Below are 17,706 nucleotides of genomic sequence, written 5' to 3' on the forward strand. Positions count from 1 at the left end.
ATCAAGACTTCATATCTTATAATATGCGTGCCTCATTTTTGTCGGTTATAAGGATCAACTAACTATAATTATTTTTTCTGAATGAGATTTGATTGAAGCCAAAAACCGAAAACGTGTTTTCTTTAAATTTCTCTTCATAATTTTATAGGAGTAGCACTAAATACTTAGTAGCACACTTATTACAGTTAGGACAAAGCCATTTCATGCATAATTTTCATTATTGGTTAATTGAATGTTAAACAATAGTAACATACAATTATTTAAATATCTTAAAAACCCCATAATGGACTTTATTTCTAAAGCATTAAGTGTTTTGCTCGTGTTAGACGTGTCGGAATGATTTTGTTGCCAGCGCGAAACACATATAAACTGGTATAGATACATTTATGGCAGCTCCAAGTATTTCTTTCTTCAAAGAGAGAGAGAGACAAAATTTAAAGTGAAAACATAGACGAGAGTAGGAGTCTCTGCTAATAGTTTCGTTTCGTATTTTTCCTGTTCTAATTGAAAAAGAGGGCGTATTTCTCTTATTTATACAAAAAACCGTACGATATTTGTAAATCTCGACGATATTGTTGCGTAGCTTGCCATAATTATAATACGTTGTCAATTAAATGTAATACAATTTCTCCTTGTGTATTTTGTGTTGGTCTCCAGCCGATAACTTGGGTCTTTGGTAGCAAATTATGACATGACAGCACGTCAAATCTTCTAGCGTCCAAGAATTTTCAATTTAAATGGGCGTGATGATTTTAACAGTAGTTGATGTTTTGATGTCTACCCTATAGGCGAGTTAGTCATGTGTTAAGTGATCGAAGTAGTTTGTAGGTCGTGGCCTGGTGAATGATAGTAGGTCGAGTAGGTGTTTCGGTATGTGGTACAACCAGGCTGTGTTATGAATGAGGAGGCACTATTGGCACGGGCTTCGGAGGAGCGGGAGCGCATCTTCCAGCGATACGAGAGGGGTCGAGAGAATCTCGTCGGCCAGATTGACCCTTGGGAAGACCCAGAGTTCGAGGAGTACCACAAAACTGATCGGTATGCTATAATTGTGTTACAGCTCGCGATCTGTGCAATGTAACTTGTAAATGTTATTTACTTAGCCATGGTTTTTGATAAATCATCTTATTTCCATTGTTTGGTAAAAAAGGAAGTGCTTTGCTTCTTTGCATTTAGACAAAAAAATCTTTTTCATTCAACTCTTGTAATCAGTTATTTAGTCAGACAGAACAATCTATGTTTCTATCAACATACCTCCACAGGTTTGAAAGTTTATGCATAATTAAGCACAAACAACCCACTTTTTAACTCAATATAAAGATTTTTGTCAATCCTACTGCATTCATGACTTTAATGTAAACATATGCTGGCTGTTGCTTACATTTCTCGATATTTATGTTTTGTTTATAGTCTACTTGATATAAACTGTGCTTGTGAAGTGTTCCCACAAATGTGAGAACTAGCTTTTGCCTGTGACTTAATCTTTTTGAATGTTTTCATCAGCCTTAAACTGTCTCTGAAACCTATCAAGATTACTACATTGGTATTGGTAAAATCTAATAAGAGTTATATTAATCTGAAAAATAAATTTAAATGCTGTTATGTGCTTACATATATTATGATCAAAGACTTACTTTAATATCAGGAGAAGATAATTTATTGTGCTGTTTTAAGCTTACATATTTTGGCCAAAATACTGTTTAGTTTTTTTTCATTTCAACATGTTTGTGTTGAAGTGATGTCTATGTCTATATTTTCATTATCTGGAAAAGGCCTTTGCCCAGCTGTGGACATTCAACCATCTGGTATCTTTGTTCTATCGTTATCTTCCATGATCAGGGACTTTTGTAATACTACATTTTTCTGATTACCTTACACCTTATCTTCAGAATTAATGAGAAATATGCTTGGTTTAGTATAAAAGTGTTTGCTGTGCTTTACATTTATGCTTATGTCATTTATGTCCTCACAATTTCTTATAAGCATGACTTTGAGTTTTATCAATTTGTCCATAGGGCTTCATAATAATACTGATTTTATTGAGAAGGTTAAATTTAAATTTTAAATAAGAATGCTTATTCTATTATGCTGAGCGACAGCATTGCCTAATTTTGAACACTCCATGCAAAGCAAATTGTGTATTTTGTGCTACAGCATTATTATCAGTGTATTATATAGTTTTATTTAATACAAATATGAGCACAATTTCAAATAACTGTGTGACTCATTGTGTATAACAACTCACAGTAATTTTATCTAGCTAAATAATCACAAACATACTTGCCATGTTAATATCCATGTTATGTACAAACAATGATTATAATTTCAGATATGGATTCATACATGATGAACGTCTGCCTCAGAAAACCGGGGTGCAGAAAGTCAACATTGAAGTGGAGAGAGAGAAGAAATGGGTTAAAATGCTTAATAATTGGGACTTACAAACCACCAAAGAAAAACTCCATAGACGAATATACAAAGGCATTCCAAATTCATTACGAATAAAAGTTTGGTGCAAGTTGATGGAAGTGAACCGAATAAAATCTGCAAATCCTGGCAAATTCCAAGAAATGTTAAAACTAGCTAAGCTATGGTCCACAGATGTTAGGCAAATAGACTCAGATGTTAACAGACAGTTCCGTGAACATCAATTTTATAGAGAAAGATATTCAGAAAAGCAATGCTCATTATTTAATGTCCTATGTGCTTATAGCATGTATAACTCTGAAGTGGGATACTGCCAGGGCATGTCTGGCCTCGCGGGTGTTCTCTTGATGTATATGGATGAAGAAGATGCGTTTTGGGCTTTAGCTGTTTTACTGTCAGATAAAAAATACGCCATGCATGGATTATACATAGAGGGGTTCCCAAAGTTAACAAGATTCTTAGAGCATCATGACAAAATACTCACAAAATTTATGCCAAAGTTGAAACATCATTTTGATAAATTTGGTTTAGATGCAATTCTGTATTCACTCAAATGGTTCTTTGTTTGCTTTGTGGAAAGAGTGCCATTCAGCTTGTGTCTGAGGGTGTGGGATATATATCTGTTGGATGGAGAAAGAGTGGTCACAGCTATGGCGTATACAATACTCAAGCTACACAAGAAGGCAATCATGAAGCTGAATGATATGGATCTTATTGTTAATTATATTCAGGTCTGCTGATTCTTTGTGCTACTCCTTGTATATAATGTACAATCTTGTATTAATATCCATGTTGGATATTAATACAAGGTTGTACATTTTAAGTGACTTTCATACTCATTTTGTAGGTTAAGCTACATAAAGACTTTGGGTTTGAAGACGACATAGTAATTTATCACTTAGAAAGGTCGATGGAAGAGTTGAAACGTGCTAAGCTCGACTACCCTGGGCCGCCACCCCCGAATGAGCTACCAAAGCGACAACTTGGTACATTTGTTGAGCCTGATAAAAAATCAAAGATTGGACAGAGGGCAGAAAACTTTTCAGAGACTGAGAAACAGGCGAGGGCTACTGTGATATTGAGGTAAGTGTTAAATTATTACCTGATATGAAATCAGGAAAACGAGTAGCAGTTGGTTAAATTCTCTCTATAACTGTCGTTTTATTGTTACAGACGCGAAAAAGCTGCAATGGAATTGCAAGAGCTGCGGGTGTCACAGAGTGACACAGTGTCAGGTAATTTAGAAGCATCCCTACCCACTTCGCGTACCACCTCAGACGAGAGCCTCGGCTCCGACCACTTTACGCATTTATAAAACTTGCATTTACATTGGCGCTAATCACTACCTTATTGACTTAGGGTGTAGACACAACACTGCGTTACGATGAGGCATCCCAAAAATCGACGCCTTGTATTGCTGTACATTGTTTTGCGATGCTCTCATGTAACGCATTGTTGTGGCCTTGCTGATTCACATGAATTTTTACTGTTTTATAGGAGTCAATGTAAATACAGCAGTGGTCGCCTTTAGGCATTAGTTTAATGTTTGTGGTATTCCATACGCTTATGTCTTTTAGGAATGTTTTTGAAATTAATCACATTGTTAAAAGCTAAATTGTATGTTACAATTTTGTTGGTATGCTGTATGACGCCTTGCGTAAAAACATTTGCATGATATACATTATAATTATCATCGATGCATGGCTCGACTGATTTTGCACGATCACGAAGAGTAGGGAACCTGCTCTTAATTACAAATGGTAAATGTTATAGTTAAATAGGTTAGTTCATACCCTCCAAGAAGAATAGAATAAACTGACGTGATATTAATATGGATACGTCAATTAGTAAAAAGTGGTAACGTAGGGTCAATATAATTATACTGTACGTGAGATCGGTAAATAAGTATTTTATGAATAAATTCGATGTTTGATAGATTTTTCCAGGGAAAAGTGTTCATAACTAACGATTTTATTTTTTGTTTTCTTTTTTAATTGGCCCTAGTTCTAGTCTTGTATTATTCGAGACCTATCGCTGCAGTGCAGCTGTTTTATTATTTGTTACGATGGTACTGACATAGAAGAATCTAATGCATTTTGATTAAACAGGTTTTCATAATCCCCATACTATTACATTTTTTGATAAATCATGATGTAGTGTTTTGACCTAATAAGTACAAATTAATTAAATGTGCCCTATGAGTTAATAATTATGAAAGTAGGATGAGTAAATATTAATGAAACGTGAGATGGTCAGGGATTTTGCTAGATCCTTGAGTTGTGAAGTTTGTTTATCTTCTTAACAATAAACAGACAATTTTAATACACAAAGTCTGGTTCTCGTGTTCATATTATTGTTAAAGAGTTACTTATTCGTAAGGTCTTGTATAATTCATCTGGAATAGTAAGGTTACAAGTAGTTGTGTAGCTATAACTTAGTGTCACTGTTTTCCCCTAATGTTTTGAAATGTGTTCATTAAATTGTTTATATTCAAAGAATTGCATATTTGCGTATTCTAGGAGCTTCAAATACGCAAGCCTTTCTTATCGATATAACAGAATTTTCTTGTATTTATTCAAGGCTGGCCTTAAGATGAAGTTTAGTACATTTTAGTTTTCATTACCACATAAAAAATAGTCTATCGAAGCGAATTAACCAAATAGGTTTTATAAGATCCGCAAACTCAAAATTTATAAATGAGACTTAAAATATACGAAATGTTTCACACTCATAAATTAATGAAGCTTAGGAGTCGTCAAATTGAATTGCTGAATAAAAAACCTTATTTACATTGAAAGTACTTAAATAGGTTTAATTTAATCTAGATAGCTGTAATGATATTGTGCTCAAAGCCTTCACTACTTTTATTCGTACCTGTATCCAGATTTTAATGTTTATTTAATGATGTATTTTTAAATTCACTTACGAATATTACCTGTTTACTTCATGGTAGAATTGATTATTTCACTTTGTCGACTCGTTTTAATTTGATTTGCGAAACAGGAAAGCGATTTAAATGTGTAACACAATATATTGTAGTACTCTCGAAATTTATTTTAGGTAGGCCAATTTCCTTTTATATTATTAGCTTTTATTTAGCAGTTTGTATTTTTGTGGAAAGTGTGTTTCGTTTAAAGGGTAATAGACAAAACATTTTATGAAAAAAAAATTGTTGAAGTAAATGTTTACAAGTATATTACTATCTCCGCCATTTCGAGTTCACAATTCTATTCTGAAACTTTATAAAGCAGTTTTATTGCTATTTACTACCGAAGTTTGTATAATTATACTGTTGAGTTAATATTTTATCCTCCATGATAGTATTTCCTAAATTGGGGATGATAAAAAGGTTTTTTATGAATGAAGCTGATCAAAATCTTTTTGTCCATTGCCCTTTATTGTAAAGATTGTGATATTTCGTTTTGAAGGCCAAGTATATTGTTCCGCGGTAATGCTATGTTTATCTTGTTTCATTAGATAGATTTTAGTCAATGATCACAAGACGTAAATGCAAAGATTGCCAATTTTACCCCACTACTAAATAAGTATTATAAATTTTTGTAACTATTCGATATTAATTACTCTGATTTAATATTTAATATTAAACAGAGGTACAGTATTAAGTGTATTTACGTCTTGTACGAAAGTGCGGCTTGTTTTATAAAGTATTCTCAGGATATTATTGTATTTCGTATTTAGTTTGTTAAGTGACGTAATGTCATATGTATCCTTTTAGCATTCATCACTGTTGTGAGAGTAACTCGTCGCTAGTTTAGTTTTACATTTGGTTTCAACTTTATGTATAGAGCTAGAACCTATTGCTGCCTATTTTATGTATCACAGTTCACAGTAGTGACATTTTCGGTTTTTTTTTTAATTTTAGATATTATGTAATAGATTTTGTGCACTGGCATGTTTTGGTGGTATGGAGGTGGGTTTATGTCATGATTAACACAATAAAAACGACATGCATTTAACATGGCATTTCTTAAGATTTGAGGAGGTTGTGTTTCTAACAATTTATTATCGTTAGGTCTTTATCTCATTTATTGATTGTAAAATCCTTGTTGATATTCAGAGGTAAACTTTGAGCTGTTTATTGGGCAGGCAACTCCTCAGACCTTAGGATGGATCCCAGCTTCCTGCATTGTTTGTGCTACTTCTCATATAATAACGCTACGATCCACTACATACTCTGTTTAATACTACTCACACTATTAACATTTATATAGGTACATATAACATACACTATGATATACGTCGGGCATCTGCTTCCGCCCAAAACGCACACGATGCAACAATTTACGTGTTAATAACTGATCGTTTTTCAAATTATTTTTTAATGACGTTTCCAGTCAATGAATCTCTGCTCAATAGCATAATTGTATAATTGTTCACGTATCTTGAGTTTTAACATAAACCCACCCCATCACCCCGTGTATTAGACCTTTTATATTTGGGTACAGTAGATAAATCTACTTCATTATCTTTAGTTTTAAGTTAAGATCAACAAACCTCCATAATATGACCTGAACTTTAACTCATGGGAACAAATCAAATTAATCAATAAATTAATTCGAAACATCTACGTATTTTAGTTTTTTACAGTACGATTATATTAACCTATAGTATATCTTACAGGGAATATTAAAATACTAAGTTTATTTCGTATGTTTTAGGTGAATTCCTATCTCGGTTATAAAGGCGTAATTTTCTCGAAGCTTTGAGATGAGTTTATTGTATGTATAATTTAACGATCAACTTTATAAGCGATCGGTGCAGAATGAATATCCCTAGAAATCATAACTTTGGTTTTATTTTTAGTTTTGCCGCCAGTTGTGGTTTGAGGAACTCCAATAAATAAAAAAAGACATACAAATCACATATAAAACAGTATTATGGTACGTCGTAGTGTTATTTAGACATCACTCGCTGTGCATTACGTAGACACAGCACACATTACTTATCAGTGTCGCTTTTAGTTTAATTTTAAATTATCACGTTTTATAATATACTCTTCTCAATACGTTAATACAGTAGATATGTTTCAACACCAAAAACAAATATTACTCAACACTGATTTCTGATAAGGTCACAAATGTTTTATTTTATTTTTCTCTAACACTATTCCCGGCTTTACTTCTTACAATGTTCGTGTTATTGTAACTAACAAAGGTGAATAAAAACTCATTGGAGATTTTTTTTCTTGGTTATGCTCGTAAAGTCTACAACTTATAACTTAAGCTGAAGGCGGCAAACTCTTTTACGTTAATAGGTTTTCGTTGAGCTGCTAACTTGTAACACGCTATCACATTTTGAAATATTGCTTCCACACCGATTCGAAAGATAGCCATGATTTAATTACTTTTGCAATTTCACGCGTACTTTTTAATTTTTATTAATAAATCAGTTAGACAAAGCCCGTTGGCATTTACATTAGTCTGTTAAACTTTAGTTACTAGTGTTGAACTTTTGACTGCAGATAAGAACCCTCATTTCGGCGTCCCACTTCACACGTCCCACGCGTCGATGGACATCCACCTCCACTCCCCCGTCCTAAGCGCGGTGCGCACGCGCATACCCGAACCCCCGCCACAAACATTCCTTGTAAATAATAAGAAATTTAAGAAAATGAGGAGACGAAGGCGTTGATTAACCTATTTTTTAAACTTAAATGTAAATATGTATGTATTAAATAAATAAGAACGATTAATTCTGTTCATTTTATTCGTTAAGCTACGAGCAGAGATTTAGTAGTAATACATAAAAATATTGCATGTGCGTTTTGTGTTAAACAGACATTTTGCTTGACTTTGTGTGCCTATATTAAGTTGAAAGGTAAGAATTCAATTACTATATTTGCATGATTTTGCTTTGTGTTTTGTACGCTTTGTGTATAGCTAGTGGCTAAACTACGAATTGATTATTATTTACCACTCATAAACCATATGATACCGAGTCACTACTGGCTATTCTCATAGTGCTCTGAGCTAGTAAAAAGAAACATTTCGGATACATAATATTATGGCCGTTAAAGTTCTATCTGATAGTGATATACGTACTGTTTACACAGAGCACAGCGGCGTGGCGGGCGGTATCCGCTGCGACGACTCGGTGTCGGCGCTGGGGTCGCGGCGCTCGCTGGCCGACACCAGCGTCACCAGCACGGCGGACCTCAGCGTGTTCTCGAGCGGCCGCAGCCACGCCCCCGACAACTCCCTCGACACCCACTCCAACGTCAGCGACGACGCCACTGGGTCAGATGGGTGAGATATTTGTAGATGTAGCTCGCACTTGCTCGTTTTTGTGACCGTTAAACGAAAAAGTTTAAAGTCACAATGACGCAATTTATTCACATTCCAAATCAACCTTATGCACTAAGCGATCATAAAAAGGAAAAGTTTCTTATTTCAAATGGTTTTATTGTAAATTAACAGCCGATTCACGAAAGACGCACACAAATGTTGTCTTTATCATTCTCAAAAGGATTGTATTGACAAGTATACATTTTGGAACGGCTCTTAGCTCAGTGTCCTTCTTGCATACGGTTGTTAAAAATATTCCACCTTTTTAATATTGTTATTGATACTACGATACTTCCAATCTTTTTTAAATTTACTGATTTAAAAACCATGTCAATTAACTAAAATTGGCCCTATTTAGATGTTATTTACAGTTCGGTAGGTCTCTTTCAATGGTTGAAGCGTTGAACTATGACGTCATTTCTTCTGACGCCAAAAAATTCTGTCGGTAAATAGAATTACCACATTTTTATTCACTGTTTTCAAATCATTGCAACGATATTCCTTGTTGCACCACCCCTCATACAGCTTTTGCTAGAAGCTCACTGTTTTACGTGTTTGTGATGTAGTTTCACTTAAAATTACTCATTTTATCACAAAATAAGAAGTTTTTCAATGTTTGGTTGTGAGTGTGTGTTCTTATTAAGTCGTTTATTTAAGATGCAATGAATCAAATAGCTTTTCTATTTGTAAAATAGGATAGTTGATAAATTAATCTTAAGAAGGAAATAGAGTCTTGTCAATTGCAACATACAAATATTAATGAGAAAACTTTGTATTATTAATTATTAAAGGAAAGAAAAATGAATGTCTTTTTTGGTATAAAAAAATTAAATATCTCTAACATTTTGAAATGGTTAAAGGATAACACGTACATGTATGTTACAAAACGCAATAATCATAATTGTTATCATAAACTACAGTTAGTCATGAAGGGAAGTTATAACATGTATATACTGTCAAATGTTGCTTAGAGAGCATTTTTCGGTGATGGTCGAGCTTAGTCTTCATAGAAAATACATAAACTATGAAACTATTAGGAATAGGTTAACACGAGCACTATACACAGACCTTATACCTGTACTTCTTTATCATCCCTGTATTGTTCACTATTTAAAGTAGTTCGAATTTTGTTCTGTCATTTTTACGTTGATATTTGTTAATGAAATACGTTTTTAAGACGATTCCAATGATGGTTACAGTTCTGGAATCTGCGGGCTGAGTATACAGCGTGCTCCATCGACGACGCACTCGACGCCGCGAGCCACGCCCCACCCGCCTTCCGTGTCACCGATGTCTGATGACGTCGTCCGCATACACGTAACGTACAACCCTCTGGCCGCGAGCCCTTCGCACCTCCACCCCATCAGCCCGTCAAAATACAAGGCGTATAACAACGAGGAACATCACAAACCCGTCTCTCTAGGCTTCTACACAAGCAACGGCGCCACCAACCTCCACTCGGATAATAGAATCCGCATCCAAGTGCCATCTGAAGAACTCCTCACTCCCGTCGTCGACTCTGGCAGGATCATCACGCCGCGCTTCATCGAATCTCATTCAGAAATCTATGATCTTAAATAGAATATCATTCTTTTTTATTATTCTTAAATGTTCCTCTTTGCTATCCCTCTGCAATGGCCAGTTATTCTAACATTGCAAACAATAATCTGCTTTATTTATTTTGATATTGACACAAACTTTATGTACAAAATAGATCTGTTAGCATTATTATACTTTTAAAAGACATGAAAGCGGATTTTTTGCTTTCTCGTGTATTATATTACTTTGCTTACTCATATTAACGTCTCATATATTTTGAACACACCCTTTAACTTTTATTAACTATATTATTTTTTTGTGTCCTGCAGTGGGCTTGTGTAGGCTGAATCAAATGATATTAGTTTCTAATCATACGTCTAGTATTGTTTTGATTGCGTTTATATCAGTAAAATTATATAGTTGGTGATATTCTGTATCCAATATGGGTGGTTCGACATAATAATAACGAACAATACTTGTCGGTGTGAACGGTTCTGTAATGTGAGATTGATGTCTGATAAAACCATCAAATTTATCGAAATGATTAAGTATTTTTTAGTATTGACAAACTCAGTCTGTGAGATAAGAGAGCTTCCAAGAATCATACCAGTTTGCCGTAACTTCCATAGCAATAAAATACCTGCGTAGATTTATTTCGCGCTCATAACAATAAACAATACATTGACAATACTATAGTGAATAATTCGTTATGTTCAAAATAATACATTAAGGGTTATTTAGTTACGACTCTTATTTTTCATATTATTGTTTGCGAGAATTATTAATAAATATAGGTAATACATAAGTAATCTGATATTCCTCTTAGAATCCGCTGTCGATACCCGATACGTTCGTTGAAACACTATCTATGATCTTGCTGCAGCCATTGGTTCTGCCTCCTTGGTCAAACAAAATGATGGTGGAATAGGATGGTAACTAAAAATAACTTTTTGAATGATTTTGCCTCTTGTTAATAGATGTACTTTCACTACCTGTCGTCATTTGGGATTTAAAGTAAAAAATACATGATTTTTTTACTCTTTTCCTGCATAAAGTTTCTACTTCAATTTTGACGAATCATTGTAGATTCAGCTTCAATTCGCCTTTTATAATTAATTCGACATATTCTCATCACCGACGCACCTATTGGGTATTGCTATAAATTCTAGACTAATGAGTAATTTATTCAGCAAAATTTATATTAATGAAATTATAAGACATAATTCGTAAACGCAAACTGCCACGTCTAATATGTATATTCAACGAGTTTTAGATTTGTAATCGTTATTACGGAATATAGAAGTAATCTCATAGAAAATGTTGGTATTGTTAGAGATGGGTTAACGGCCATATTAAAGATTGGCATAGTAGAGTCTTTAAGTATAAAGAGCATGCTATCTTCTACACTCGCAAGTGGAATGTACAGACTTGTGATTGCATTCAAGAATAACATGATAGAAATTTAAGATCAAGTGCTCACTGGGAACAAAACGGTTTTGTCCCAAATATACACACCTGATGAAAAAATTCTCATTCATTTTCTTCGACAAGAAATGTATGAGGGAAGCCAATATTAGACAGTCTAATTGTTGATTTCCCTTTTACATGTATATAACATTAATCGTAATCGTTAAAACTAATCTATGCTGTTGGGTGGACGACATTTAATATACAAGAAAAAAAACTGCAAATGAAATCAAACAACTATCTATTATATGTAGCAGGAGTGCAACGTGTCGCAGACAAAACGTTTTACATTTCAGAGAGATTTGTATTTCTGAAACAACACTGTCTCAAAAACCGTTTTTCTTCCAGTGACCGCATACTCTAAATATCATGGTGTCCCATCCACAGATGGTTGGGGTCGTCACTTAACTACCTGCCACTCTTGAATACGGTCATAAGCCAATGTATGGATAATAGAAGGTTTAAGTAAAGCATTGTCTAAATTATGACGATTCCTTGTCTAGAGGTGATTGCAACTAACGGGTTTATAAAAGGAACGTATTTTTGTATACCAGCGAGTAAATTATATTTAAAAAAGGACTATTCACACTCCATGCAAAAGCGTTGTTCTCTAAAGAAAAAAGCTGAAAAGAGATGAATAGTGTGAGTAGACCTTAAAGCACTTAGGTAAGTAAGCTCACGGTAGAAACATTTTCTTTATTTAGTTAAATATATTTTTGATGTTACATTTTTGAATCTCTTTTTTTAATGCAACTTGATATAGGTTTAGAGCGTCGATAGTGCGGTAGCGCGAGTAGAAATTAGATGGAAATTGAAATTGATGGCATTTTATCTAGAGTACGGAAAATCGTAACTAGTATCAAGATGTAAATATTTTGTACTTTGTCTATTTATAAATTGAAGCCTTAAGGAAAATCGTTAAACCAATAATTCCTTTTACAAACACCGTTATTTAAAATGTGTATAGAGAGACAGATTAATGATATGATAGGTTTTAGATTCCCTTCAAATATAAAACTCCAGTGAGAAACGCAATAATGTCAGTTAAATTGTTACTTGAAAATATTTAATGTAAATAGTTTTAAGATTGTATTTAGATCTATAAATTAATACTATGTTTTTGGTCAATATACATTATGAATACCTAACACTCGCTTTGAGATGAATGTAACATACGTTGATTAGGTGATGGGCTTTTACCAGTAAGTCGAGAATGTTTAGCAAAAATGTGCATTGAAGGCTTGCGCACTTTATATTCATGTGCTTGCTACTGTTATGTGTGTTATTATATTCCGATGAATACTGTGGCAGAAACAGAATGCAGACTACAAAAGCTCAAAAAGATACCGTGCCTGCCTTGTAATGGAACATTTTCACAATAAAAGGATTGTTACATATAACTCGTTTTAAACGTAATTTAAAGATTATAACGCAATTTAATTAAATATTGAGAATCTTTTATACACCATTAATATTAAAACGATATTATAATTGCATTGATACAACCCTGTTCGCCCATTAACCTCACCAGTTCACGAGTTGCCTCATTCAGAGGCCTTATTTAAATATAGGCATTGATTTCATATCAATTCTTGAAATATAAGTATCGTTAAGACACTCCAACTTCCAAAGTAATCTCAATAAGATCTTGGGTCCTGTGATAAATCAATATCGTACACGTTTCATTGTTACATCTGATAAAACAGGCGTCCAAAATTACGATTAACAAAAAAATTGTGCCATTTTTTACATTTAGGAATGTTCAACTCTATAGTCACACTATCTATATTTTAATATTCTTGTAATCATTTATAAATGCTCGGTATTTTAGAATAAGATGACGTTAATTTACTAAAACTGTTTTTTTGATGATAGTTTAAAAGTTAATAGTAGAGAAAAGTAATGGACGATGATAACGAAATTAAATAGCTGCCTTGAAGGCACACGTCCTTGCGTCGCGTTTGTCGCGATTAGGATATTGAAAGCTCTCATTTTTGCTATGGCAACATACTCATGGTACACATCGGGTTATGTAAGGGCTACAAAGAAACATCAGTGTCAAAAAGCAATGAGTTTAAGGCTTTAGCAGTAAGACAATACAAAGAAAGCACTTTAATGTAATGTACACTGAACTTCAACATTCTTCGAATTACGTTTAACTAACTTTGGCTATACTCAAATTAGATGTCCGTCCAAATAATTTCTATATTCATAGGCTAAAGGCGATATTTTCACATTATTTAACTTTGCTTATTATTTATGAATTTAATGTTTTAGCACGTTATTAGGGTGTACTAATTTATTAAATAAGTTTTATTCATAGATTTACAAACACTGAAGTAAAGTCATTATTTTAAAATATGATTAATTACTACGTTATGATAATCATTATAGTTATTTTAAGAAATTATTTGCGGGCGAAAAAGTCTTTTACGTCTAGTCCTTGTTTTGAGGAAATTGGACACTAGAGAAGCTGTGAAAATTAAAAAATGCAATATTTTAATCACAACTTGGCACTTTTATTATAACATCTTTACATTTAAAATGTTAATGAAAATATTGCTTACATATTCAATGTTATTTTATAGCATTCGTATTTGTGACTTCAACATGAAACGTTTTATTTATTTAAAAACGGTTTGCTCACTGGTTATTGTATCAGTGGATTAGCCAACTTGTTGAAGACCCAACCGGTGGCAATCCCGATAAATACACATGAGTAAGTTTGTAAAATTAACTGTGATTCAGCTTCATGAAAATTATTACATGAATATTTTATTGCCTTTCTTACTTTTCCTACATAGCAACAATAAATCTTGTACAACATATAGCTCTAAAAAAACGTGCTATTGTATTTGCAATCTTTAAATAAATTCTTATTAGTTATAGAGTATATACAGGGTTTACCTATTTAAATAAGAAGGGTGAAATCGACGAAGTAAACCAACGATTTAATTACCCTACTCTACTCATTTCGCAAAAACTAGTGTTGCCACAAATTTAATACCTACACATTTGGGTTGCCAACCTAACTCACAATGAAGTTATTTTGATTTGCAAATGTAATAAAACGTTTAATATAATTTCACGGCGAATTTGGTTTGTTATCCAATGTTAATAATCAAAGATATACATTAATTACATGACTATTTAAATTAGGAGTCTGAAAATTTAGCTTAGCCGGTGTTTTAATAAAGGCATATTTATAAAAAACCTATTTAAAATAAACTGCAATGTAACTTAAAAAAAAGAAATCAGGAATTGGTTAATTCTAAGAAATAAAAGATAGTTAATTAAAGTCAGACAAGTAGCATCTAGTTGTGGTTAGTGGTGATTGTCACTTGCAATTATGTAGGAGTGTGTGTTGTTTGAATTCTGGTCATGAATGACGTCACACCAGCCGGTGCGTAATATACTTGCAGTATTCTTAGACAAACGTAGATCGAAAGCTACCTCACAACCGCATAAATCGAAGTGGCCGAAGTTCAAACATACAAGCTCCTGCGATACCGAGTAAATTAGAACTACAGTGAGAATAGTGCCTGCACGAATTGTGTTGTACTCTACATACTTAGATCATTACTTACGTATCGTGTTTTGATATTAATAAATTCCAATAAAATGTAAATATTTTCCTGAAATCTCGTTATTATAGAGTTAAAAAACGTAAAATATTCGCAATGCTATCTATTGTATAACATCAGAATATTATTAATTATTTTTGTTATAATATCTTAATAACGTTAACACTTAAGTATTATTTTCGTATCTTATTTTTAATTTGTAATTGTATTTTTTGTGTTTTTAGTACGTAAGGTCATGTTTTAAATTTAAATAAGTAGATTTTAATTATTTTCGTGAACGATTAGGATGGCCTGTTTAATAGTTACATGTAAGAGGTGCTGGAATCTCGAGATCGAACGTACACTTAGCAAAATTTTTAATTGTGTAGTATTTTAAAAGCAATTCTTTAAAGCTAGATTAGATTTGAATTTTGGACTATGCAATGGTCTTTAAAAGCGTGTTGTTAATGTATGTGCATGTTTTTATTTTGCGGTACGTGGCTTGACTGTTAGTCATTTAAAATTGTGTAAGGCCATTTCGAAACACGGTGTGTCAATATTGATGTGACGTTTACGTTTAGCAGTTCGATCCGCAAGTTTGTATAGGGTGATTGACAATGTCAAGTGGGCTGACCAGAGGGGCTACCGACACCTCTACTAAAACTGTTTTAATGGAAGCGTGACAGCGCACTACACCCTGTAAGCGATGTCCCTCTTCGACAACTGCAACAGTTATGCTGAAAAACGATGTCGTAGATCCTCTGAGCTCATTAGCTTTTAAGGTCCCATCAAAAAAAGAAAACGTAACTTTAATCTTTGTAATTTCACATGCTATTTAGAATTTTGAAAATAATAAAAAATAGTTAGCTAAATATATACCAAGAATATAACTGTTAATCCGAAGCAATAACTAGATTAAAATAAAATTTACATGAGATAATATTACATAGCCTGAATCTATTTTATATCGCCTGGTTTTTACTTGTTGTTATTCGTGTCGTTTTAACACTACGTAGCGTCCTTTGTAAATAAACAGTGCGATATAATGTAAATATATCTATCACCTCATTAAAAGTTAATAACGTTGATCTTTCAATATGTAGCTGTGTATTCGTCGCGGATGCTAGAAAATAATGACATATCCAAAAGAAGTTTGCCCTGATACATAATAAATATATATCTATCAGGGAAAAACATTGGATATGTTATTAACTTATGGTATATCGTTGCTAATTTATAGATTTATAGAATTGTGGAATCAGTCAATTTTATCATATTAAATCAGTCATAAGTGTTTCTAGCAAGTGAAATTATTTCAGATTTTAATATAAATGTTAAAGTTTGCTATTATAATCTCATGCATGTAGTGCGTGTTTCCAAAATCTTTTTATCTTTTGACATTGTTTCATTAATTAAGGTTACCGCCTCCAAATCTAAGTAAGTCATTGTAATATAATATTTCATATAAATATGAAGTTGAAGCATGTTCATAGAACCGTGTAGTGTCGCTGTATCGATAAGCTGACTTATAGGTGACGTCTGTAAAATGATCACTTAATTGTTAAGCTATCAGTGAGCTCTCTTGGAAATATTAGCGGGAATAGACACTGTTCATAATAAACATAACAATTTTCGATATCGTTGTTTTATTTAACTAGCTTTTACTTTCAACCTTTTTTTACCTTGGGGGAGAGGATCCTAGCATCCCAAACTCCTAGTTATTATACTATGAATTCTTAGTGAAATCAGCCACCTACATATATTTTTTCACCACCAGGCTACTGTCCACAAATAATGTCTGATTGAAAAGAAGTATTTTTTTTTATAATTGGTATTCATTCAACAAGATTTATTATAGGTTATTACCCCGTTAGATACTTCCACTTCGCCGAGCATATAGTCCGTGTCCGTAAGGATTGAGGAGCCACATTGGATTTTTGAAATCTGATTTCACTATTATTTAGCAGCAATTTAGCTTATTTAGCAGCACGAATGCCAGATTTAGCAGCAAAATATATCAATAGATATTTGAGTGCAAAAGTGGCTCCTCAATCTAAACGTCTGAATTGTGGAGCCACCTAGAACTCGTTAAGTAATCGATGAATATTATGAAAATTTAGCATCATTTAGCAGCAATTTTGCATATCACCTTCAAAAAATTTAACTTCAGTAGGGCTAAAAAAAAGAAGATACAATACTTTTAATGTGGCTCCTCAATCTAAACTCAAGAGGTGGATTTCTATTCGACGTGAGCTTGTATTAATATGTTCGACAACATGATCATTTATACATTTATAATGTGGTCACCCTACACACCCTACCACACACCCTACACACAACATATTAAAGCCCACGTCGAATAGAAATTCACCTCTTGAGTTTAGATTGAGGAGCCACATTGAAAG

General features: G+C 33.2%; 1 protein-coding gene across 3 annotated transcripts; it reads left to right on the forward strand.

The window, feature by feature from the left end:
* The first annotated feature begins 406 nt into the window (after nt 1-406).
* Nucleotides 407-13,133, forward strand: LOC113494022 (USP6 N-terminal-like protein). Of its 3 annotated transcripts, none has more exons than XM_026872138.1 (6): nt 407-1,038; nt 2,330-3,158; nt 3,281-3,510; nt 3,601-3,662; nt 8,501-8,693; nt 9,932-13,133. In XM_026872138.1, the coding sequence occupies exons 1-6, from the start codon at nt 896-898 to the stop codon at nt 10,311-10,313; spliced, it is 1,839 nt and encodes a 612-aa protein (XP_026727939.1). In that variant the 5' UTR covers nt 407-895; the 3' UTR covers nt 10,314-13,133. The 3 variants fall into 3 exon arrangements, with proteins under 3 accessions (XP_026727939.1, XP_026727940.1, XP_026727938.1); XM_026872139.1 differs by having other exon boundaries at nt 409-1,038; nt 3,275-3,510; nt 8,501-8,684; XM_026872137.1 differs by having other exon boundaries at nt 410-1,038; nt 3,275-3,510.
* The last annotated feature ends 4,573 nt before the right edge of the window (nt 13,134-17,706 follow it).

The sequence above is a fragment of the Trichoplusia ni genome, chromosome 5, assembly GCF_003590095.1.
Source record: "Trichoplusia ni isolate ovarian cell line Hi5 chromosome 5, tn1, whole genome shotgun sequence".
NCBI classification, from domain to species: domain Eukaryota; kingdom Metazoa; phylum Arthropoda; class Insecta; order Lepidoptera; family Noctuidae; genus Trichoplusia; species Trichoplusia ni.